Source organism: Ailuropoda melanoleuca, chromosome 2 (genome assembly GCF_002007445.2).
Source record: "Ailuropoda melanoleuca isolate Jingjing chromosome 2, ASM200744v2, whole genome shotgun sequence".
NCBI lineage: Eukaryota > Metazoa > Chordata > Mammalia > Carnivora > Ursidae > Ailuropoda > Ailuropoda melanoleuca.
In genome coordinates, this window is record NC_048219.1 from 69,357,515 (window position 1) to 69,383,352 (window position 25,838).

At 38.0% G+C, this 25,838-nt stretch overlaps 1 protein-coding gene across 4 annotated transcripts in view; it reads left to right on the top strand.

Annotated features, from left to right (window-relative positions):
• RTCA (RNA 3'-terminal phosphate cyclase) overlaps positions 1-25,838 on the top strand; it is a 33,821-nt gene that overhangs the window by 672 nt on the left and 7,311 nt on the right. The window contains exons 3-11 of one of the 4 annotated variants that reach the window (XM_002920776.4): positions 1,633-1,776; positions 4,950-5,073; positions 8,112-8,170; positions 9,499-9,640; positions 10,225-10,349; positions 12,239-12,297; positions 18,728-18,822; positions 20,460-20,564; positions 23,654-23,756. In XM_002920776.4, the coding sequence (XP_002920822.1) occupies positions 1,633-1,776; positions 4,950-5,073; positions 8,112-8,170; positions 9,499-9,640; positions 10,225-10,349; positions 12,239-12,297; positions 18,728-18,822; positions 20,460-20,564; positions 23,654-23,755 (955 nt within the window). In that variant the 3' untranslated portion in view covers position 23,756. Of the gene's footprint in view, positions 1-1,554; positions 1,777-4,949; positions 5,074-8,111; positions 8,171-9,498; positions 9,641-10,224; positions 10,350-12,238; positions 12,298-18,727; positions 18,823-20,459; positions 20,565-23,653; positions 24,009-25,838 lie in introns of those variants that run through there. The other 3 variants (XM_034653975.1, XM_034653976.1, XM_011226922.3) reach the window with 3 other exon arrangements.

Consider the following 25,838-nt stretch of genomic DNA (forward strand, 5'->3'; position numbering starts at 1 on the left):
CTTGTAAGATCCGGCCCCAAGGTTGAGAAATCTGAAGCCGGCCCCAGGGTCCCGGGGCACCATGCTGTGTTCCGGGCTGTTAGCGGTAGCCGGGGCTGTGCGATCTTGAAAGCCTCAGGGGCAAGTTGAGAAAATAAGTCCACGTTTTTTTCTGTATAGCTAGAGTTCTCTAGCCTCCTGATGAGATGTCTTTTAAGATGTTTTTTCACGTCACTGGGCATTCCAGGTACCTGGAGAGGTTGCAGCAGTGGGCAAGATGGGGCAGGGCAGAACAGCCTGTAGGGTCAGAGGAAACCCCATTTTTTAACCAGTGTATTCTCTGCTGCTGCACATCTTAGAATCATAGCTCAGGAAAGGACCCTAAGATAGATGTGTTATTTTAGCTTTCATTCAGACCTCTAAGAAGTTGAGAGTACAATCAGAATTATCAGTTGTGGACAGGGAAAAACGTTGATTGACCCTTGACCTTGTTTCATTCTGTTTGGGAAGCTAGGTGTGTCACTAGCTAAGTTTCAGGTACATGCACTTGTTAGAAGGGGACCCAGGTTGAAGCCAAACTGATTTCTTTGGACATTGTAATAGATCAGCAATCTTAGTCTTTTATTTTATCCACATTCCATTTTGAAAATATTAAAAGGCAGTTATTGATGTGTGTGAACATAGCTACCTGAGTCACAGCAGTTGTTTGCAGCAATCAGTTTCATCAATAGGAAAATCCAGTTGATTAAGGCTGTGTTATGTACTTCATTAGTTTGTTAGAGCTGCCATAACGAAATACCACAGACTGGGTGGCCTAAACAACAGAAATTTATTTTTCTCACTGTTCTGAAGCCTGCAGGTCCAAGATCAAGGTGCTGGCAGGGTTCGTTTTCTCTGAGGGCCTTACGGGAAGATTCTTTCCCGGTGTCTCTCCTTGGCTTGGAGATGGCCTCACTCTTGCTACCTCTTCACATGGTCATCCTTATGTTCATGTGTACCCCTGAGGTCTCTGTATGTCCTAATCTCCTCTTTTTATAAAGATACCACAGAGAATGGTTTAGGGCTTACCCTAACTGCCTCTTTTCTTTTTTTAAGATTTTATTTTGAAGTAATCTCTACACCCAGCATGGGGCTTTAATTTACAACCTCAAGATCAAGAGTCCCATGCTCTGCTGACTGAGCCAGCCAGCTGACCCCTATCTCTTTTTAACTTAATCACCTCTTTAAAGGCCCTAATGCCAAATAGAGTCAGATTCTGAGGTGTTAGGGGTTAGGGCATCTACATAAGAATTTTGGAGGAAGACAATTCAGCCCATAATATGTTCCTTAGATTATTCAATGACATGCAAGTGAGACTGGTGGCCCTGGGATAGTTTTTCAGTTTTCTTCTTTGCATAGTTCTCATTTGCAACAATGCACCCGTGTATGTGCTTTTAGCCAAAGTAAGTGGTTTGGAAGGAACCAAATGATGCCTTCAAGCAGGTAGTCTAGGTCCATAAAAACCCAAAAGAAGCTCTGGCACTGAAGATACGGCAATTGTTGTGGTTAGACCTTGCTCTTTTCTTGCCATTACAGTTTTATAAATGGGTCATAAAATGTGGGGCTATAGGCAGTCTGAATGCACACGTTTTGATGCAGTATTATGACCTGAAGGCCTCAGCATTTATCTGGACTGGAAATGATTCGAGATTTGTGTGATGGGCAACTGGAGGGGGCAGAAATCGGCTCAACAGAAATAATATTTACACCAGAGAAGATTAAAGGTGGAATCCACACAGCAGATACCAAGACAGCCGGGTATGTGTTACTTAGTTCCCTTAAGTATGGGCTTTAGTTAGATTCGGGTGCAGGTACTGCCTGCCATTACTAGACAAGTTGCTTAACCTCTTTGGGCTTTAGTTTCCTCACTTTTAAAATGGAGATGAAACGCTAACCTTTTAGGGATAGAGATTATGTAGTTTTGTGTATCTAATTGCTTATTAATTATAGCTATTAAATCTAGAATTTTCTTTCATGTATAGTATAGCATATATCTTTTTATTATTTAGAAACTGAATATTGGAAAATGACTCAGTTTTTATGTTCTGTAGTAAGAGTAGTTTTTGGCTTACAGCTAATTATGGACCATATTCTACTTTTAGTCTAGGTATTTTTGTTGTCTTTTAATAGATACTTAAGCTGCCATGTTTAGAAATGTTTAGATATGATCTCGGGTCCCCCCCTTTGGAAAATGGATATTTAACAATTAAATTGAGCCTTTATCCTTTTCCAAGAATTCCTCCTTTTATTGATAACACACGGAGAGCACATTTTGTGTTTTCTGGGTTATTTGGCTGATTGCTATTGTAAACCATATTGTTTTTACCAAAATCCTATCTTTACTGGGGAATTTGATAAAATGAGAACTAGTAATATAAATCTGATGCCAGTTTGTTTCAGAAACTGTTTTAATAGATTTTGATTATTATTTTAGTTTATGAAAATGTTTAGTGGGCACCAGGGTGGCTTAGGCAGTTAAGCATCTGCCTTCGGCTCAGGTCATGATCTCAGGGTCCTGGGATCGAGCCCCGCATCAGGCTTCCTGCTCAGCGTGGAGCCTGCTTCTCCCTTACCATCTGTGCCCCCCCCCCGCCGTACGCTCTCTCTCTCAAATAAATAAAATCGTTAAAAAAAAAAAAAAAAAAGAAAATGTTTAGTGGTAGTTAAGACTTGAGTGATACTGTGAATAGACCTCTGTGAAAAGGGACCTGCTGCCAGGCCTAAGGTGAGGTTTGCCAATTGAGAAGTTTCTAAGGGAATTAAGGAATTTTGAGGTATCTTTCTTTATAGTCAGTATATTATTTTGGATATTCTGTACAGAAAGGGGGGGTAGTTATAGTTAGCCAACTATCTAAAAATTAAAACAGACTTATAGAATTTTGAAGCTGCAGGAGGGAAAATGGAAACCCAAATATTTCCAGTCCTTCCTCCACTTTGTGAATAAGAGAATAAAGACCCTCTGGTGTTAAGTGATTTACCCAACATCATGGAGTCAGGGACAGAACTAGATTAGAATGTAGGCCTTCTGGCTTCTAATCCACTGGACTATATGGAAAATGAGTTTAAAGTTGTGAATGCAGCTCCATTCAGGAGACTAAACCAAGCTTTTTCCTAGCAAGAAAACATCTTACTTATTCACATTTTAACATTTTTATCTTCCACAGTGATTACAGTACCATGTGTTTTCTCAGGTGTCTACCTTTGTTTTTGCAATTTCTTACTTCTAAAATTAAGGTTTTCTTTTTTTTAAAGATTATTATTTATTTGAGAAAGAGATGGAGAGAGAGCAAGAGTGTGTGGTGGGGAGAGGCAGAGGGAGAGGAAGAGGCAGACTCCCCACTGAGCAGGGAGCCCAACACAGGGCTTAATCCCAGGACCCCAGGGTCATGACCTGAGCCAAAGGCAGATGCTTAACCCACTGAGCCACCTAGGTTTTCTTTTCCCTAAGGTTTTCTTTACTATTCTTAGAATCTGATTTTATCTATGGAGAGGGGAAAACACTTTAAATGTTGGGGCCCTCAGGGAATAAACACTGAGAAATTAAGTATGTTGACCTTATGGTTTACTGTAAAACTAAACATTTCCAAGTTTTTTCACTTGTTCCTCCCTTGCTTTACTCCTTAAGAACAGGGTTTTTAGTGTATATGTTTTCTCTTATGATACCTAACATGTTACGCAGTCAGTTAATGTTTACAAAATTAAGGAAATGCATTATCAGTGACAGAAACTGTTTATTTCAGTATATATGCATTGTTATCACAAGAAAGTTAAGTGAAGGTCTATCTTTTGGTATTAGAGGCTATGTCTGATTTATACTACAATCTATTTATGAATATGACAGCTCATTTAGAAAATCTGACCAAGGGTTTCATTTTATAAAATACTTCATATTCTAGAATTAACTTCTCATGATTTCTCACATTATTTTACTGTAATGACCAGAGGTGAGTTATAGCAAGGATTATTTCCTTTAAACTTATTTCCATGTAAAATATTCAGCTGTCAGTCTTTGTAAAATATTACTCTGTCAGATCATAAACTCCACGATGGTAGATACTGTATTGTAGCTTGAAATCTGGAACAATGCCTTGTGCATGGTAGAGGTTCAGTTGTAATTATTTAAGTATTTCTAGGCCTTCACTTTTGTGTGTGACTGTCATTGTAAGAAAGTTATTACAATTTAATTGACTCTATTTCCTGTGCTGTATTTTTAGACTTTAACTGTATTAAATGCATTTTCATAAATGGCACTCTCAAGAATCCTTTTATAAAAACATTGTAACAATAGTTTTATTTTTTTAAGATTCTTTTTTTACTTCTTTGTAAGTTAAAGAAAGATCACACAACTAATGAGTTGGATTCAAACCCAGATTTGCTGATCATTTAAGGCCAGTTCCTACTACTATGAAATACTGTCTTTCTTTACGATTCAGGATTTTCTTAGTTACTGAGGTGTTTTGTTTGTTTGTTTTTGTTTGTTTGTTTGTTTTTTAAGTAAGCTCTAGGGACGTCTGGGTGGCTCAGTTTGTTAAACGTCTGCCTTCCCAGGGTCCTGGGATCGAGCCCCACATTGGGCTCCTTGCTCAGCAGGGAGTCTGCTTCTCCCTCTCCCTCTCCCCCTGCTGGTATGTTTTCTCTCTCTCTCTCTGACAAATAAATAAATAAAATGTTAAAAAAAAAAATAAAGTAAGCTCTACGCCCAGTGTGGGGCTCAAACTCATGACCCTGAGATCAAGAGTTGCACGCTCTACTGACTGAGCCAGCCAGGTGTGCCCCCCCTTTTTAATGGGGTGTTTTTTAACTTTAGACTTGAGGGTATATATCTGCCCTCCTAGTTGTCTATGCCTCACTTACTGGTGATGTGTGGTAATACCATGTTGTTGAGACTTTAAAAAGAAAGTGCCACTAACCCTGCTTTGCCTTCTCCTTAGGAGTGTGTGCCTCTTGATGCAGGTCTCAATGCCCTGTGTTCTCTTTGCTTCTTCTCCATCGGAACTTCGTTTTAAAGGTGGAACTAATGCTGAAATGGCACCACAGATTGACTACACAACCATGGTAAGGGCTGTTGTTGTTGTGGAACTAAGATGATCTCATATATTCTTCTGAGTCTCTGTTCTCTATTTAATATATCCTGAGTGGTTTGTGTGCATGCCTGTTTATTTCTTCATGGTGTCTAGTTGTGTTGCAGGGGAGGGTAAGGGATTATGTTTACTTTAGTTTTGTGTTGTGTCTTAGAACAGTGTTCATAGTGAATTCTTCTAAAGCCTCAAGTGTATTGTTACATGAATTATATTACTTCTATAAACCAGTCCTTTTGTAAATCCAGGAATTACGATTTGGAAGAAAAAACTCAAGGATTAAACACTGTGTTTGCCAAGAGTTGGTGAGGATGTTGAGAATTGGAACCCTTCACACTATTAGTGGGAATGCAAAATGGTGCAGCCACTAAGGAAGACAGTGTGAAGTTCCTCAAAAAATTAAAAACAAAACTACCATATAATCCAGAAGTCCCACTTTTGAGTATTTATCCAAAAGGATTGAAATCAGGATCTTGAAGAGATATTAGCATTCCCATGTTCATTGCAGCACTACTTATAATAGCCAAGATGAGAAAACAACCTAAATGTTTGTTGATGGATGAGTGGATAAAGAAACTAGCATATACATAGAGTGGAATACTATTCAACCTTAAAAAAAAAAAAGACATTCTAGAATATGTGACCGCGTGAATGAACCTTGAGGACGTTATGCTAAGCGAAATAACCAATCACATGAAGACAAATACTGGCATGATTCCACTTGTATGAGATATCTAAAGTAATCAAATTCATAGACTCAAAGAGTAGAATGGGGTAGAGGGAAGGGGGAAATGGGGAGTTACTAATCAACAGGCATAACATCTCAGGCAAGATGAATAAGCTCTAGAGAGCTGTACAACATTTACCTACAGCCAATAATAATATATTATACACTTAAAAATTTGTTAAGAGGGTAGATCTCATGTTAAGTGTTCTTCAAGAAGATAAAATTTAAAAAAATTAAATACCATATTTTGACTGTAAATTTTGAAAATGATAAAACTTAGCATGCTTATAGAGTTAGTAGGAGAGAAAAGTAGTATCTTTTTTTTCCCTCCAGGTTTATTGAGGTGTAATTCTAGTAAAATACACCTTTTTAGTGTACAATTCTCTGATTTTTTTTTAAGATTTTATTTATTTATTTGTCAGAGAGAGTACAAGCAGAGGGAGAAGCAGGCTTCCTGCTGAGCAAGGAGCCCAATGTGGGACTCGATCTCAGAACCCTGGGACCATGACCTGGGCCGAAGGCAGATGCTTAACCAACTGAGCCACCCAGGTGTCCCCAATTCTGTGATTTTTGACATACAGTTGTTAAACCAGCCACCACAATCAAGATAAAGAATTACTGTAAAAAAATTCCCTCATACTCCTTTGCTGTCAGTCCCATGCTCCAGCCCATGGCAACTACTGATCCGTATTGTATCATAGCTTTGTCTTTTTTTCAGAATGCCATATAAAGGAATAATACTGTACGTAGCCTTTTGATCCTGTTTTTTTTTTCCACTTACTGTAATATGCTTGAGATTCATCCCTGTGACTTGTTTTAGTAATAAAAGCTAAGTAGTATTCTATTATATGGATGTCCCAGTTTGTTTAGCCATGCATGCATCTGTTGAAGGACATTTGGGTTTTCCAGTTTTTGGCAATACGAAAATGTCACTATAAACGTTCTTTACGTGAACATAACTTTTCATTTCTTTTGGGTATGTACCAAGGAGAGGGATTGCTTGTAATACTAAATATATATCTAACTTCATGACAAACTGCCAGATTGTTTTGGTATCCAGAGTGGCTGCATTCTTTTCCATTTTCACCAGCACTGCGTAAGAGTTCCAGCTATTCTGCATCTCCCCAGCACTTGATATTTAATTTTTTTTTTTTTGCCATTTTAATACATGGTATAATCTTTTTTTTTTTTAAGAGGGAGAGCACAGCAGGGGTGGGGAGGGGCAGAGGGAGAGAGTCTTAAGCAGGTTCTACACACAGCATGGAGCTTGATGCTGGGCTGGATCTCAGGACCCCCAGATCATGACCTGAGCCAAAATCAAGAGTCGGATGCTCAACTGACTGAGCCCCCGAGGCGCCCCTAGATGGTACAGTCTTTTAAAATTCTATAGGATGTGTAATGAAAGTTAATCTCTTCTCACCTAATAGTTCCACTTCCAGGAAATGACCCTAATTAAATATTACAGACTGCAGCAAAAGATAAATGTTAAAGGTGTTTGAGCAAAGCATTATATACTAGAATAATCATTATGTAATATATATAATTATGTAATAATGAAAACTCAGGGAATGGTTAAATAAATTTGCTAGAATGCCATGCAGTTATTTTAATGTTGATTAGGAAGAATTTTATGATATCAGGAGAATGCATTTGTTTATAATGTTAAATGGAGAAAATGAGGATAAACGTCTATGCAGTGAGATTTCAATGTATAAAAGAATTGAGAAGGCAGGGCCTGGGTGGCTTAGTCGGTTGAGCGTCCGACTCTTGATTTTGGCTCAAGTCATGATCTCAGGGTCGTGGAATTGAGCCCTGTGGTCCTGGGCATGGAGCCGGCTTGGGATTCCCTCTCTCCCTCTCCCTCTGCCCCTCCCCTGCTCGTTCTATCTCTCTCTCTCAAATAAATAAATAAATCTTTAAAAAAAATTGAGACGGCAGAATGGAATGCTGTTCACCAATATCTCCTAATTTCTTTAGTAATATAGTGAAAGGTTGGGAAATATCGTCCTATGGAGTAAAATAACCACTGGGATCAAGTATCCTGAGTTCTGACATTTTTTTCATTAGACAGACTGGCACAGCCCTGATTAAGTAAATGTTAAACTTTTAATTTTGGTTCACATATCAGTTATTTTATTTAAAAAATAAAACTAGCCTACACATTTTTATATCAGTATTTATCCACAGTGCCTTCTTGCTAGCTCAGTGCAGAGCACTTTTGTTTAATAAATATGCTTGTTGAATCAGTGAATATTTGTGGTTAAAGTAACAATAAACTGATTTTTCAGGTTTTCAAGCCAATTGTGGAAAAATTTGGTTTCAAATTTAATTGTGACATTAAAATGAGGTAAGTTACTTATTTGTTAGCCCTATGACCCATTGTTTGTACTGAAAATAGTGGGAAAGTTTGACCTTAGAGAATTATTCTGGAACCCACTACTTCTTGTAGTAATTAGGAAATACTTGTAGGAAATAGAGTTTGTAGGAAATAATTGTGCTTCGTGGCTTAACAACAGTAAGCAGCAGGGGCATGGGGACTTGAAAGCCGCTGCATGTTGTATTTGCTTGTGATACTTTCAAGGGAATTGCTACACTGAGGGACCGTCACATTTAGTGTTCTCCGTGCTCAGCACAGACGGAGTACTTTTTCTGTGCAGACAACTGGACTAGGCACGGCAGGGTCATAAAAGGGATTCTCTTCCTCACTGCGGTCTTATTTTCCAAAGAAACACATTGGGCATTCAGATTATTTCTCTTCAAGGCTTCCCTTCTGCCTCATAATAACAAGGCCAGATTTCTCGGTGGGGCATTGAAGTGTGCTGCAGTCTTGTTCTAGTTTACCTTTCTAGCTTCATTCNCCCCCCCCCCCCCCCCCCGCTTTGCCATGTATTCTAACACACATTTGCTTGCTGTTTAGACCTACTCTGTGCCTTTGGGCTTTCATTTCTTTGTTCATGGTTTTCCTCCCCTGCTGTCTTAAAAACTAGAAATCCTATATTTTTTCAAAATGTATTTGTAATTTGTGTGAATTGTCCATGAGTGTGTCTCAGTGGGAATTCGTATTTGCACCTCTCTCTGTAGTCTTTTGTACAGCCTGACATGTTCTGATAGGTTCTTTGTGCAGCCATCCCTTTATCAGATGGAGAGCTCCTTGTGGATAGGAGCGCTGTTACTCTTTATGTTCCAGCATCCTCTGTAGAATAAGTGACACTCAGTATTTGAGTTAAAATTTTATTAGTGTTCAGCTACTTCAATATTCATCATAGATTACTGAGTACCTCCTACCAGACCTTGTTTTAGGGCGCTGGAATATACAGGAACAAAGTAGACAAAGTCCTGCCGTCACGGAGCTTATATTCTAAAACAACACTGTCAAAAAGAACTTTCTGCATTGAGGGAAATGTTCCCTATCTGACCAATATAGTCACTAGCCACATATGACTATTGAGCACTTGAAATGTGGCCATGTGACTGGGGAGCTGAGTTGTAAATTATATTTAAATTTAAATAGTTAACGTGTAGTTTGTGGCTACCATATTGGACAGCGCAGATCTAAAACATTGGTAATTTCAAACATGAATTATATGTTGCATATCATTCACATTATTTTATTGTAAATGTTTAGCTTTATTTTTGTTGTACAAGCAGTTTATGTATTTGTCATACTTTCTGTAGGGGCTACTACCCAAAAGGGGGTGGTGAAGTGATTGTCCGAATGTCACCAGTTAAACAGTTGAATCCAATAAATTTAACTGACCGTGGCTCTGTGACTAAGATATATGGAAGAGCTTTTGTTGCTGGTGTTTTGCCATTTAAAGTAAGTTGTCTAGAAGTGTATGTGGGTTTTGGTGTTATGTAATCTGAATTTTGAAATTATCGAAAGCACTCAGTATTTTTTTTTTAAAGATTTTATTTTTAAGTACTCTCTATGCCCATCATGGAGCTAGAACTTAAAACCTCAAGATCAAGAGTTGCATGCTCCACTCTGTGGGGCACCTGGCTGGCTCAGTGGATTAAGCGTCTGCCTTTGGCTCAGGTCATGATCCCAGGGTCTTGGGATTGAGCCCTGCATCGGGCTCCCCACTCAGCGGGAAATCTGCTTCTCCCTCTCTCTCTGTGCTCTCTCTCTCCAGTAAATAAATAAAATCTTTAAAAAAAAAGAAAAAAGTTGCATATTGTACCAGCTGAGCCAGCCAGGTGCCCCTAAAGCACTTAATATTTTAATAAATCTTTTCATTAAAAATTTTTCCTAAACATCTGTGCTTTTTACTCTTGAAAATCTAGTTTTTATATAATGCATGTGAAAGTTATTAAGTATTGTATGTTTCTTTGAAGGCTTGCAAACAATGTCAAAATAATCATGAATTTATTTATTTCTGTTTTTCTGTCTTGCCAAAATAGGTAGCAAAAGATATGGCAGCGGCAGCTGTAAGATGCATCAGAAAGGAGATTAGGGATCTGTATGTTAACATTCAGCCCGTTCAGGAACCTAAAGACCAAGCCTTTGGCAATGGCAATGGAATAATGTGAGACAATACACTTTTTCCTGGATACTGATTGAGTGCTCTGAAATAATGATCCTGTTTAACTGAAAGATTTGTAGTTCTTTTGTTGAAATATTACAGTTTTTAAAAGGCATATTTTTAAGGACGTTGCTACCTAATGATGATGATGAATGAAGATGATTATTTTATGCTGAATTTTTTTTCTGAGGGTGGTTTGCTTCTTATTACGTTGTTAAGAGTCCTTTCACTCTTAAGCTAATCAGAAGTTAGCCTTTGAAGCTGATCCTGAGAGAAATATTTCCAGTTATTTTTCTGTACCTCAAATGTGAAGTCCATTTACATGTAAACACTAGATCTGGCAAAGATCTGTTTAGAGAAGAATTATATTAATGTAATTAGGAGTTATTGATTTAAATATAAAAATGCTTTAATTGATCTTTTCAAATCTGAGTATCTTTTGTGGATAAAAAGTCTCTTTTCCAGAGTTTCTGTTAAAGGGTTTAAGTGTGTGTTCTACATTTGATAATACTATCCAAAAACCATAAAACAAAACCAAACATTGCTGTAGAATGATCTTTTCTTTTCTTTATTGAAGTATAGTTGGCGCCTAGTGTTACGTTAGTTTCAGGAGTATCATATAGTGATTTGACAATATGTTATGTTTTGCTCACAAATGCAGTTTCCATCTGTCACATTACAGTGCCGTTACAATACCATGGACTCTCTTCCCTATGCTGGGCCTTTCATCCCTGTGACTTACTCATTCCATAACTGAAAGCCTATACCTCCCACTCCCCTTCATCCGTTTTGCCCAACCCCCATCCCTTCCCCTCTGGCAACCGTCATTTAGTTCTGTATTTATGGGTCTGTTTGTGCTTGTTTGTTTTGTTTTTTAGATTCCACATATAAGAGAAATTGTGTGGTATCCGTCTTTCTCTTTGACTTATTTCACTTAGCATAATACGCTCTAGGTCCATGCATGTTGTCACAGATGGCAAGGTCTCATTTTTTTTATGGCTGAGTAATACTCTGTTGTGTATATATGTACCACATCTTCTGTAGCTTTTCATCTATTGATGGACACTTGAGTTGCTCCCGGCCATTGTCATTATTGATAGATATGTACTTACTGCCATTTTGTTACTTGTTTTCTGGCTGCTTTTGTAGTCCTTTTATGTTTCTTCTTTTCTTGCTCCCCTTGTGATTGATGACTTTTGGTAGTGTTTTTTCTTTTGGTGTTTTCTTTATTTTCTGTGTATCAAAGTTTTAGTTTTGTGGTTTCCACGAGGTTCATATATAACATCCTAAGTATATAGCAGTCTATATTAAGTTGGTCACACAAGTTCAAACACATGGATGTTTTAGATAATCATAAAACACTTTTTATTTTTACTAAAAATTTTTAAATTTATTTTGGAGGGAGGAGAGGGAGAGAGAGTGTGAGTGGGGGGAGGGGCAGAGAGAGAGGGAGAGAGAGATCCCAAGCAGACTCTGTACTGAGCACAGAGCCCCATGCGGGGCTCGATCTCACGGCCCTGAGATCATGACTGAAATCAAGAGTTGGATGCTCAACCCACTGAGCCACCCAAGCGGCCCTCATAAAATACTTTATAGTACAGTAGAAATGGTATCATTTAGTGTGGATGACAAAACTTCTAGGAGAGCCATTCCTTTCCTGTGACTGGACTAGAATCTGTTGTGACTTCTTGTTGGAAGTGCTGAAGGATACTGATGTCCTGATGAAGCTGGAGAATGCTTATCATGCTGCTCTCTGTATAAAGAATTTCATTTTTGCAATATGCTATATAGATTTAATTCTACGTGCTTAATAATCACTATTCTACTGTATTGTATTTGCATGTGATTTTAGACTATAGCATAGATAGTAATACTTTTTTTTCCCCATATAGCATTATTGCTGAGACATCCACTGGCTGTTTGTTTGCTGGATCGTCGCTTGGTAAACGAGGTACAGATAAACGAAGGGGGTCCACAATTTCCAGGGGCTAGTGTAAAATTTTTAAATTATGTGTCAGGTTTAGAATGTTACAGCAAGATAGATGACAAGCGTAAGAGGATATGGTTAACTGATTCTGTTTTAGAGTCAGTTAAATTTTCACTCTTTCTCCTAACTTTATACTTTGAAAAATTTCAAAGTTATAGAAAAGTTGAATGACTAATGAACATCCATACACTGTTCTCCAAGACTTACCAGTAGTGAGCTTTTAGCTGCAAGTTAGTGTGTTCCTGAACTATTTCAGTGTAAGTTGCAGACACCCTGTCTCGCCCTTGAATACTGCAGCACGGATGTCCAAAGAGCAATACCTACGTAATCACTATAGCATTTTTACGCCCAAAGAATTTGTTATATTCAGATACAGCCAGTTGCCTCCAAAATATTTTTTAGAGCAGTGTTTGTTTGAGCACTCATAGCAATTGGTCATGTGTGTCTAGGTTCTTTTCTACTACAGAATAATTTCACCTTTCTTTTTCTTTCATGATATTGACATTTTGAAAAGTCCAGGCCATTTGCTCATAGGATTTCCCACAATTTGGATTTGTCTGATTGTCTCATGATTAGATATATTTGGGTGAAACATTTTTAGTAGGAATAGGTGACTGCGTACATTCCATTGTATCACAACAGGGTTGGTGATAATGTTGGTAAAGCTGACTGTGATCACTTGGTGAAAGTAATGTCCCCCAGGTCTGTCTGCTATAAACCCTTCCCTTTCCATAAGTAGTAAGTCATCTGGGATAATACTTTGAGACCATCTGATTATCTTATTCCTAGACAACTTTCATCCAGTGGTTTAAGTATTTATTGGTGATTCATCCCTGCATCAGTTATTTCATTGGTGATTTCAAAAAACTGAATATTTTTGTTAAAGGGAAATGTAGTTAAGATTTAGTATATTCGGAAGAGGAGATATGTGTATCTGATTGTAATATTTGAAGTTACTTTTGCCATTGAGGTGACTTCTAGTTGGACTTCTTGTTGTTTGTGTGATAGTTGATTGCTTCATTCCTACTTGGTAGATCTTTAAAAGATGCTCACCCTTGCTATGCTGTTTAACTGCATTATTACTGCTGAAAATAAAAAATTCGGGTAATCTTAGTTTGCTCACTTGGTCGATGTAGATATTGTTGGGTAGCAGATCTTATCAACATGGTGGAATAAGTAAAATCAACATCTCCAGTTTGACCTGACGTAAATGAGTTCTGTTTAAAACTGTGCTATTTAAAGTGTGATTGGTGGACAGGCAGCATATCATCATCATCTGGGAGTTTGTTTGAAATACAAGTTTGAGGGTTGATTTCATACCTATCAAATTAGAATCTCTGGAAGTTGGGCCCAAGGATCTGTTTTAACAAGCTCACCAGATACTTCTGAGGTATAATGAAGTTTGAGAAGTAGTGATCAAAAATACACATTTAGAGTACACTAATTACTTGTGAGGTGCAAGGAGCGATCAGTGTGGATGGTGAGCCACATTGATTCCTCCCTCTACCTAACAGTCTTGAGAAAGCAAAGATAATGCAAAATATAACGCAGGGACTAAGAGCCCATGTAAGTAATAAGTGCTGGGCAGACATTGGATAGAATATGAGTTCATTGGGTACCAAGGTGTGCCAGGTAGTGTATACTAGGGTCACAGACGTAAGAGCCACTGTCCTGTTTCCTGGTTTAGTCTGGCAGAGGAGACAAAGTAGTGCAGTGTTTTGGTAGTCCCAGGGTACCATAAGAACACAGGGGAAGAACAGCTGATTCTCCTTTGGGAGCTGATTGACCCCAAATTTGGCTTCAGTCATTCAGCGATCCTCCAGTGGATTCTGTAGGTAAGTAGCAATTAGCCAGATGACATAGTGAGCTAAGGAGGAAGGACACGGGACAGTGCTAACATAACAGAGTAGTGTTTTCTGTTTGGGCAACTACGGCTAGGTATGGTGAGTACAGGATCTGGAGTGGGGGAGTGGAGATGAGGTTAGAGAGGTTGAAAGAGGCCAGATTTTGAAGGACTTCCTAGGCCATGGAAAAGACTTTGGGTTTCATCATGAAAACATAAAGATTTTAAGGAGGAATATAATATCAGATCTTTAGAAAGGTAATTCCGATAGATAGGTGGAGGATTAGAGGAAAACCATATTGGAGGCAGAAGGACAAGACTATTATAGCTATTCCAGAAATGGTGAGGGCCCGTTGGCAACCCTGTCGGGACCCCTCTCACTCTTGAGAGCTTTTTCTGTATCTTCACTTAATAAATTTCTGTCGCTTTACTCACGAAAAGAAAGGGAAAGAAAGAAAGAAGAAAAGAAAGGAAAGGAAGAAGGAAGGAAAGGAAGGAAGGAAGAAAGAAAAAGAAATAAAAGAAAGAAAGGAAAAAGAAAGAGAAAGGAAGAAAGAAAGGGAGGAAGGGAGGGAGGGAAGAAAGAAAGAAAAAGAAATGGTGAGGGCCTATACAAAGGAAAGCAGTGACTGGGGCTAGAGAAGGGAGTACCAGTAACAAGGGTGTTAGGACAGAGAGTAGATATTTGGTGACTAGTTGCATATGGGAAGTGAGGAAGGTAATGTGAAGCATGACCTTCTAGATTTCTAGCTCAGGTAACTAGAAACATTTACAGATTGTGGTATTAGAGGTCAAGTTAGTTTGCCAGGGGAGATGAAAGTTTTAGATATGTCACATTGAGATTATAAAGCAACCAGTACTCTGTTATCAGGAATACCTAGAATGAACTTTGCTGGCCAGCTCTGAAAACATGTCTGATATTCCATCAACACTTTTTTCTTACTTTGTCGTATGAGACCACTTTTACTTCGAAGTTGTCTTTGGACAACACAGTTTTGGAGTGCACACTACTTATTTGTAGAGTTGTAATAGGAGGAGGGAATAGATGATAGGGCAACATACTCGCTCAGAGTGACTGGCTCCTGATGTTTCCCTTGTTTCCTAGCAGGCACAGATGTCAAGGGAGATGACATTAACAGATGTCAAGGCAGCTGGGGGTCTTATCTTTCAGTCTAGGTAGTGTATATATTTAAGGGTATCAGAGGGAATGTCATAGCTTCCATTGTCCCCCTTCATTTCTGATGGGGAAAAGGTCCCCTTTCATTTCTGATTGAAATTAACTAGAAAATCACCAGATCCCGAATCCTAATGTCTGCAGGTTATTACCAGAAGCAACATAGCTGCTTGCCCATGCTGTCGTTTGTGGTAGAAGCAGTAGCCTGTAAACTAGTCATGTCTGTCACTGTGTCTGTCACTAAAACTGTTTTGATCTTAGTTTCCTTATCTATTGAGTGAGAGAATTAGCCCGGAGAATCTCTCAAGTCCTCCTTCCAGTTATAACATTCTTTGATCTTGTAACAAAGGCAAGGTTTTGTTTTGTTTTGTTTTGTTTGAGAGAGTCCTGGGGCTTTAGATGGAGGCAGTCTGTTGTAACAGGGAATACCAAACTGAGAGTGAGAAGACCTGAGATTTAGTCCTATGTCTGCCATTATTCTGCGCAGCGAGTCTGGGCTCTCCTTTCCTGAAAAATGAGATTGGACCACTATCTTTATGTAAGGATCCCTTCCAACTTTATATGATTGCAGTACGGACAGGATATATTTTGTCTTTACATTATTTTGTGTTCTTTGCTTACTTTGTCTTTCAGTTAGTTATGTTCTTTAAACATTTTTTTTTAATTACTTATTTTTTTTCAGAGGGAGAGTGAGCAGGGGGTGGGCAGAGGGAAAGGGAGAGAGAGAATCTTAAGCTACGTGGTGCTCCATCTCACAACCCTGAGATCATGACTTGTGCCGAAATCAAGGGTCGGACACTTAACGCTCCTCAGTCAGTTATGTTCTTTACTGTGGTACAAAACAGTCGGCTATGATGACTTGTGCCTCTGGTTAATCAGTCCCTGTTTCCTGTGTGTGGAAATGGCCTAGTAATGTTAGAGTAAGCACTTGCCTTCCCTCCTTCACTATATGTGGTAATTCATGGCATCTCTCTGATGTCCTAAAATCAATCCTTTGGCCTTCTCTTTTTAATCTAATAACCATTTTATAGTATTGTCCTTTTAATAAGCTAGAAGATACCTAAATCATTGAATGTGCATTTTAATTTGCTATTATAAACTATCAAAATTGAGACCTTTTTAAGACATATCCAAAATACCAGAAGATTATTTTTCCATAGAAAAGCATTAAAAGTTCAGAGGAAATTAGGATTTTGCTCTTTTGTTTAGAACACACTACTAATCAGATTTCTCATCCATACTTAATTTTGTTGAGTTGCCACAGAGCTCTAGTGATAGCTGGTAATGATGTAGATCCATTCATACCATTATTCACTATCAGGGCGGCTGGGTAAGAGGAGTGTGAATGACTCTGGGAAGCACTTTGCCTCTTGGCAGAGAAACGTTAGCACGTCTGCTGCTCTCTAACACTGCCAGAGCAGGAATTCTTTCTTCTCCCTCATCCTCCGTGCAAATTTTAGCCATTCTTCAAGCACTCACTTAAGTCCTTTATGCTCCATGAAACCTTCTCTAATTGTTCTAGAACCTATAATCTTTTCCTTTTCTAAACTTTCATTGGGGATATAGTTTATACCTTAGAGCTTAGTACCAACTTGTCCTCTAATTTTCCCTAATATATGAGTATTTTTTATGTCGTCTTACCAAAGGAACCAGTTCCTATACTTAGTGTGGGACACACATACTAGGTACGCGGTATTAACTATTACTCTTAATAGCTTATTATGAACCAGTTATGGTAGCATATGCTTTATAAATATCATCTCTAATTTCTGTAACAACCTTGCAGCTTAGGTTTTATCGTCTCCATTTTCATCTCCACTTGAAAGAGGAAACAGAAGAGGCTGTATAGTTGAGAGGTTCATACCGCATGTTCCAAATCACTGCATTCAGTCATGTACTTGACTGATGGATGTTGTAAAGATAGTTAATTTGTTATATTATAATAATTGCTGTAAGGAAAAACAATTAAAATTTTGAAAATTCCACTTTTCTGGGAAATGTTACCAAGGCATATTTATAATCAAATGAATTTCCAAATATAAAATAGAAATAAAAACTAACCATGTTGTCATGCCTTAAAAGACATTTTTATTTGTAGCCAGGGGCTTCTTTTAGTTTAAAGTGAATACTTTAAAACAATCATTTGAGGGGCGCCTGGGCGGCTCAGTCCGTTAAGCAGCCGACTCAGCTGACTCTTGATTTCAGCTTGGGTCATGATCTCAGGGTCCTGGGATCCAGCGCTGGGTCAGTCTCTGTGTTCAGCAGGGAGTCTGCTTGNTCCTGATTTCTTTTCTTTTTCTTTTTTTTTTTTTTTAAAGATTTATTTATTTATTTGACAGAGATCGAGACAGCCAGTGAGAGAGGGAACACAAGCAAGGAGAGTGGGAGAGGAAGAAGCAGGCTCATAGCGGAAGAGCCTGATGTGGGGCTCGATCCCACAATGCTGGGATCACGCCCTGAGCCGAAGGCAGACGCCCAACCGCTGTGCCACCCAGGCGCCCCTGCTTGAGGATTCTGACTCCCTCTCTCTCTCTGTCCCTCTGCCCCTCCCCCTGAACTCTCTCTCTCTCTCAAATACATCTTTTAAAAAAGAATCATCTGATAACTCCACTACTTTTGACAGTCTTATTTTGTATTTAGCATTGTATGAAGATTTGGGGTAGGTGTGGAAAAGCAGGGAGTAGGGCATGGGGATAAATATTCTGTCTTATTTTCAAATAAGATAATGCCTGTTTAAATCTTAAAGGAATACAATTTTACAATATTTGATATGAAAATTTTTATCTGCTCTTCCTTAGGTAAAAATTAACTCTCTGACTTTTAAAAAATCCTTTAATTCTAATGGAAGTGCCTGCAGACTAATTATAATGTGTAAATTGCAAATTGTAAATTTTGAAGTTGAGGCATAGCGCTATAGGATCATAACTTAGTTATAAACTGGTTTCATAGTTAGTATTTTTATTTTTTTTAAGATTTATTTATTTATTTTGAGAGCAAGCACACAGGCGGGAGGGGCACAGGGAGAGAAAGAGCGAATCTCAGGCCGACTCCGTGTTGAGTGCGGAGCACTCACAACCTCAGCCAAAAGCAGGATTCACACACTTACCCAACGGAGCCACCCAGGCACCCCTCATAATTAGTACTTTTAAAACAGGGCCAGAGCAGCCTGGTTTTTCCTCCACTAGGCTCATTTAAAGATATAAATTATTTGCATGTGCTAAGCTCTCAGAAGATTAAATATACTTAAAGGTCTTATCCTAAAATTTGCATTGGGTGACTTCAGAGCCCTAAAAAATGTTATGCTAACTGGGATATGTTAATTCAGCTTTTTGCCTCTTCATAATTAATTTAGTTTTTTTACATTGCTTCTGTCATAGGTGTAAATGCAGACAAGGTTGGAATTGAAGCCGCTGAGATGCTGTTAGCAAATCTCAGACATGGTGGTGCTGTGGATGAGTATCTGCAGGACCAGGTAATGATGCTTTTACGATAAAAACCTTTGACTTACTGGATTTGAATATTTGGTAATTAGATTGAATATAAATTTGTTTTATCTTATTTTAAGCTTTTTTAATTTATTTAAGTAATCTCTGTACCCCATGTGGGGCTTAACTCACGACCCCAAGATCAAGAGTTGCATACTTCCCCGACTGAGCCAGCCGGGTGCCCCAGAATGAATATAAATCCTAGTCATTGACTTTCAGAGACTGATTGGCATGTCCTAGTTCAGCCAGCTTTTAAATATTCTGGAGTTATATACCTTAAATTTCAGTTTTCATCTTGACCTGGCTACAGCATTTGGCACAATTGATCACTCTTTCCTTCTTGAAATATTTTCTTCACTAGCTTTCTTTCTTTACTTTTTAAGTTTGTTAGAGTCAGGGGTGGGTGCAGAGGGAGAGGGAAAGAGAGAATCTTAAGCAGGTCCCACGCCCAGGACAGCTCGATACTATACGGGCCAGATCTCACAACCCTGAGATCGTGACCTGAGCTGAAATCAGTAGTTGTATGCTTAACCGACTGAGCCACCCAGGCACCCCTCTTACTTGCTTTCTGAAACATTATCTTTCTTTCTGCCTGGCCATGTATTCTAGTCTCTTTTCTAGTTTGTTATTACTATTGTTTTCATCTTCTCAACTTCTAAATTTTGGAGACTCCCTAGGCTCAGGCTCATGCGTCTTTTCTTTACCTATATTCACTCCCTCCGTTGTTTCAACCAGTGTCACAGCTTACGTACCATCTGTGCTTGAATGACTCCCACATTTAAATCGCTAGCTCAGGCCCTTCTCCTTAACTCCAAATTCATACCCCTTGTGCCTGTCAGCATTTCCACTTGGATGTGTCCTAGCCCTCTCAAACTTAACACATCTACTTACATGGAGAGATGCTGGTGAATATTTCCAAGAAAGATCTCTTTATGGTCCACTGTCTTAATAGATTTTTTTTTCTACCACAGTTTTTTCTCCTTAATCTCAAACCAGCAATCTACATTAGAATATACTCTTCAGGATTTCTTAACCAGTTTCTTTTCTTTATTTTTTTTTTTAAGATTTTATTTTTAAGTAATTTCTACGCCCAGCATGGGGCTTGAACTCACAACCCCAAGATCAAGAGTTGAATGCTCTTCTGACTGAGCCAGCCAGGCACCCCCCCCTTAATTAGTTTCTTAAAACAATTTCCTTTATTTCTAGTCTCTTCCTTTTTACCTTGGTGTACTCTCTATTCCCAGTAATTCTGTATTAGTGTATTTATTTACCTGTTAAAATGTTGTAATTTTGGAGAGTAGAAAAGGTTGTCATATATTCCAGCTTGTAGAGACAGTTGGTCTGATTAAATATATTAACTTTTAACTATATTTTATTCTTAAATAGTAATTGTGGAAAATCTATGTTGACAACTGCTGCTAATAAGCATTTCTGTACCATACCACAGACTGTGGGTGACACGGGTTTTCTATCATCTTCTTAGGACTTCTGGAAACCTAAAGAAGTAGAAATTCTTTTTGCTGTTTTGATTTCTAGTAGTATTTTCATGTGGTAAGCAGTAGAATTTTAACTCCAACTATTAGTGAATGTGTGAAATTTTTCTTCTTTGTTCTTTTTTTAATAGCTGATCATTTTCATGGCATTAGCCTGTGGAGTTTCCAGAATAAAAACAGGACCAGTTACACTCCATACACAAACGGCTATACATTTTGCTGAACAACTAGCAAAGGTGAGTATTCCATTAGAGAGGGTAATTGATTTTTACTATAGCCAGTTTTGGGTCAGACTGTAATAAATGGAAAACTTAATGGTAATCATAATTGCTATCATTCACCTGGTGCTTCCTGTGTGGCAGACATTGAGCTAACTCAGCAGTTTACCTGTATCATCTTATTCTGCATAACCATTTTATTACTTGCTTTTTTTTTTAATAAAGATTTTACTTATTTATTTGAGAGAGGGAGAGAGAACATGAGCAGGGGGAGGGACAAAGAGAGAGGAAGAAGCAGGCTCCCCACCAAGCAGGGACCCCAGCTCGGGGCTCGAGCCAAAGGCAGACGCTTAACTGACTGAGCCACCCAGGCGCCCCGTATTTACTTATTTTTAAAGATTCATTTATTTATTAGAAAGAGAGCACAAGAGCTAGGGGAGGGGCAGCAGGAGAGGGGGAGAGAATCCCAAGCAGACTCCCTGCCGAGTGTGGAGCCCAACATGGGTCTTAATCCCACAACCCCAAGATCACGACCTGAGCTGAAATCAAGAGTCAGTCACTCAACTGACTGAGCCACCCATGTGCCCCTCTGCATAACCATTTTAGATGGCTGTTTATTATTATTTCTCTTTTGCATGCAGGTAAAGAGAGGTAGAGGGATTCAATTAATTGCTCAAGACCATATAGTTTCTTAGTGGCAGAGCTGTACTCTGAGCGTACCTGGGAAAGCATACGTCAGAGCCCACATGTGGTACTGCCTTACAGAGGAAAGACGTTTTGATGAGAACTATGAAATCCAATCATAAGGGATTTGTAGTTGGCCATGAACTTAACTATATATATAACATTTTAAATGTTTCATTTTCTTGTGTTTCTGTGGTAGAATGGAATACTTGCTGAAATTTTAACACCAGCCTTCTTAACTTTTATAAAAACAGATGTATAATTTTTAGTGAAGTAGGATTTAGTATTGCATAAGCTCGTATCTGTACCTTTTCTACAGCATTCTTAATTTAGAAAAATGACTAACATGTATATTTCATCTGGAACTAATATATTTTACTTATAGAAAATTTGGAAAATAAGGGGAAGAAACCTGCCATAATTCCCTTTTGCCCATAAAACCACTGTTGACATTTAGGTATTTTCCTCTTAAAAGAGTTTCTCCTTGTATTTTTTTTTTTTACTCTTAATGAATACACCTTCATTTCTTGCCTTTTTCAGTAACGTTGCATAGTTCTATTTTGTTATAGTCTTGGTAATTTCATAAAGTGATGTAAAATTTATAACTGAATTTTATGAAGGGGCTGACCTTAAGTATTTTTAAAAATTATAAAAGTAATTCACACTATTTTAAAAAAATACTATAGAAGTGTACTAAGCACAAAGTCACTGTTGCCCTACTCCCAACAGTTTATTTGTATGATTTTTAATAATGTATATTTTTTTCTTATTAGAGCTCATAGATAGGGGGCACTGGGGTGGTGCGGTCAGTTAAGCATCCAACTCTTGGTTTTGGGTCAGGTTGTGATCTCATGGTTGTGAGCCTGAGCCCTGAATCAGGCTCCGTGCTCAGCATGGAGTCTGCTTGAGATTCTCTTTCCTTCTTCCTCTGCCCCTCCTGCTCATGCTCTTTCTCTCTCTTTCTAAAATAAATAAATAAGTCTTTAAAAAAAAAAGAAAAGAAAAAAAAGCATACATTAATTTTGGTTCAATTGTAGGAAAAGGCTAATAGGAATTAAAGGCAAATTATATTTGATGTCAAGGGATAGTTAGCTGTATTTTTTTTACTCCATTAATGCTGTATTTGTAATGGTTGTCTTTCTTTGTAGACTATGGTCTCCTTGAGAGTAGGGACCAAGTTGTAGTCATATAGTCTGCCCTTTTCTAGTACTTTGCATATAAGAGACACTGACATGTTATTTGAAATGAATACACAGTGGAAAGTGCTGTGAGCTGGCATTTATAGCTCTGGTTTCTTCAGCTTCGTTGTATTTTAACTGAGTGACTTTAGGCGAGTTGCTTTATCTTTCTGTGCCTCAGTACAGATAATTGATCTGTAAAATCAGAGGCTGATGCATAGTTTCTTAAGACTCCTTCCAGCTTTAAATTTTTGTGGTTTTCAGTATATTTATAAATAGGTTAGAAATGATTTCCTTGACTGTTCCTATGTTTCATGTTTACATAATGCTTACAATGTGAAAAATACATACATATATAATTACATTAATAATTTGGCTGTATAGCTCAGAATTCAGTGTCCATTCATTCACCAATAATTTTCAGTATCTGCTATGTATCAGTACACTGCCACATAATACTGAAACTGGAATAATTTGTGAATATTGCTATTTAACAGGGCCCCAGAATGATGGTTTTCAAATTGTATTTCACAGAATCCTAAGGTTTTAGGCATATTTGAAATCCCTTTGCTACAAATTCAACCCACTCAGTTGTTTTGATTTTAATTGGTTTGTTAGAATAAACACAGTAGCTTTAAAAAAAAAATCATGCAGCAATAGATATCACATATTTCAAAGCCAAACTTGAGTTAGTTAACAAGTGAAAAATAGTGTTAAACCCAATAAAGATAAAGGGCCTCCCCCCGCCTTCCTTCTCTGAGCTTAATTTTCTTTGAATAGCATATTTAGGGAATTAAATTGGCAAGAAAAATTTGAGGGAAATAAAAATCTTGATACTTGACAAAATAAGTATAAACGCTTCAATGCCATGTTTTAGAAAAAAATTTAGGAAGTAGATAGTGAAGGTGTGTTACAGTTAACAGTTGAGATCTTAAAAGTGGTAATTGCCTAACCTACAAATACCCTGGGGATTTTGATTCAGTGGATATGGAGTGGGGCCCAGGCTGCACGTTCTGACGGAACTGAGCAAGTATGTATTATTTCTGAACAAGAGTCATGATTCTGGAGCAAAATATTTTATATCCAGGCTGCTGAATTTCTCATGAGTCACTTGATCTTTGTGCCTCTAGCTGCTTCAATAAAATGAGTTTGATATTAACTACCTGCCCTTTTAAGTTGGATTTATGGGCTCTCCCTCCATCTTTCCTCATATTACTTATATACTAAATACTTTTCTGGTTTCAGGCTAAATTCTCTGTGAAGAAATCAGAAGATGAAGAGGATGCATCTAAAGACGCTTATATTATTGAGTGCCAAGGAATTGGAATGACAAATCCATATCTATAGGGTACTTGCCTTTTAAATAATACCTCTGTGATGTATTGCACTAATTCATAAATACTAGAAAACAATGAATAAAAAGTAACTTATTAAAGGACATGACAGAAATATGGAGATGAACTAGAGTGTCGTAGATTTACTGAGAATGCTTCACCAAATTAATCTCACTTTGACTATCTCCTGAGATAAGGACAGTGAAATATAAGAGTTGATGGATATGTATGATAGCTGATTTCCGTATTAAAGTATTGAAATAGAGCATTCTTTCCAACTGAAGTGTGTTTTTCTTTCTTACATAATAGATTAAGTCAGGGATGTAGATTTAGGATTTGGCTCTGGTTCTAATCACTTTACCGAAACCTCATGTCAGGTATGATGAGACAGCTTTTTACAAGTACTTGTGTCAACAATAAGATTTAATAAGCATTTTCTCATTCGTATTATTGTACCTTCTTTCCAACAGGCACTTGGTAAATATTGATTTTTGAATCTGTGGAATGTTTTGAAATCCAAACAATGAAGATTGCAAAATTTGAAACCTAGTGAATTTGTCCAAATTCAGCCTCGGTATGTTTTTGTTTGGCTTTCAAAACATTCCGCGGACTCAAAATCTAATTAAAAAGTAATTGAGCACCTTTAGAACAGAGTGTGCTTTTCATCACACTTTATTGTCTTATACCTGGTCTGCTTCCACATGTAGATGACTTCCTGGTCCCTGTAGGCATTGAGGTTGTGACTCAGATGAAACTGGTTTGGTCTTTCAGCTGACTGTGCTGTCCTGTAATACAGTGAGGAAATCTTTTAAACTGGGTTCTGTTTTGGACTTTATCCAGGGATAATTAAAACGTAGTCCAAGATATAGAACCAGGGGATGGTATTATAATACATTCAGAAGGTGCTGAATTAGTCTGTATAGAACAGTGTAATGAAAAAAATTACCCCCATATACATAATCATGATTTTGGTATCAGTGACTGTTGTGGCTTTGGGCAGTTGGGTTCAGTTTGTTCTGAAGATGTGATAGTAGTCTTTGCTTGCTGTTCATGTTCTTTTTTTTTTTTTTTTTAAAGATTTTATTTATTTNATTTTATTTATTTATTTGACAGAGATAGAGACAGCCAGCGAGAGAGGGAACACAAGCAGGGGGAGTGGGAGAGGAAGAAGCAGGCTCACAGCGGAGGAGGCTGATTTGGGGCTCGATCCCATAACGCCGGGATCATGCCCTGAGCTGAAGGCAGACGCTTAACTGCTGTGCCACCCAGGCGCCCCTGCTGTTCATGTTCTCATGAAGTAGTTAAATTTTATAAGCTCATCTGTATAACAATTGAGATGTGGAGTATCTTTCTATTTTAGAGTAAAGCTATACTTTTAGTATAGTTTTTGGAGGGGTGATAAATTTGGGGGGTCTTCAGGGTAGTATCCTTGCTGCTTCTGGCAGGGTGTGTGTTAAATAAAGGTAGGCTGGAACACGGAAATTGGGAATTTTGGAGGTGCCTGGGTGGCTCAGTCAGTTAAGCATCTGCCTGTGGCTCAGGTCATGATCCCAGGGTCCTGGGATCTCGAGAGCCCTGTCGGGCTCCCTGCTCAGCGGGGAGTCTGCTACTCCCACTCCCTCTGCTCCTGCTCTCTCTCTCTCTCTCACTCTCTCTCAAGTAAATAAATGAAATCTTAAAAAAAAAAATGAAATTGGGAATTTTATAATGAGAGATTTAAGGTCAGCAGTGTACATGATGAGTTTAGGATTAATCTTGGCTTCTATATGTCAGTATTGTTGAGTTTCAGCTCAGGTAAAATGAAGGTGGGATAACTGCAAAGAAATTTTTGCTAAGTCCTGGAAGTGATTTGAATTTCTATTTATTTTTCCCAGATAAAATTATATTTCTCTGTTTTTTCCCCTCTCATTGTTGGTTTTATTTTTTTTTCTTTTATAATCTTAATAATGCCATGACTGCATTTTCTCCACTAAGTCTGTCAGAGTTTTGTTGTTGACAATTACACTGCCTTTCTAATTTGATTTCTGTTGTTGTCTTAATGCCTTCCTGCTCTATTTATTTATTTAAAGTTTATTTATGTTTTTAGTTCTTTCGAC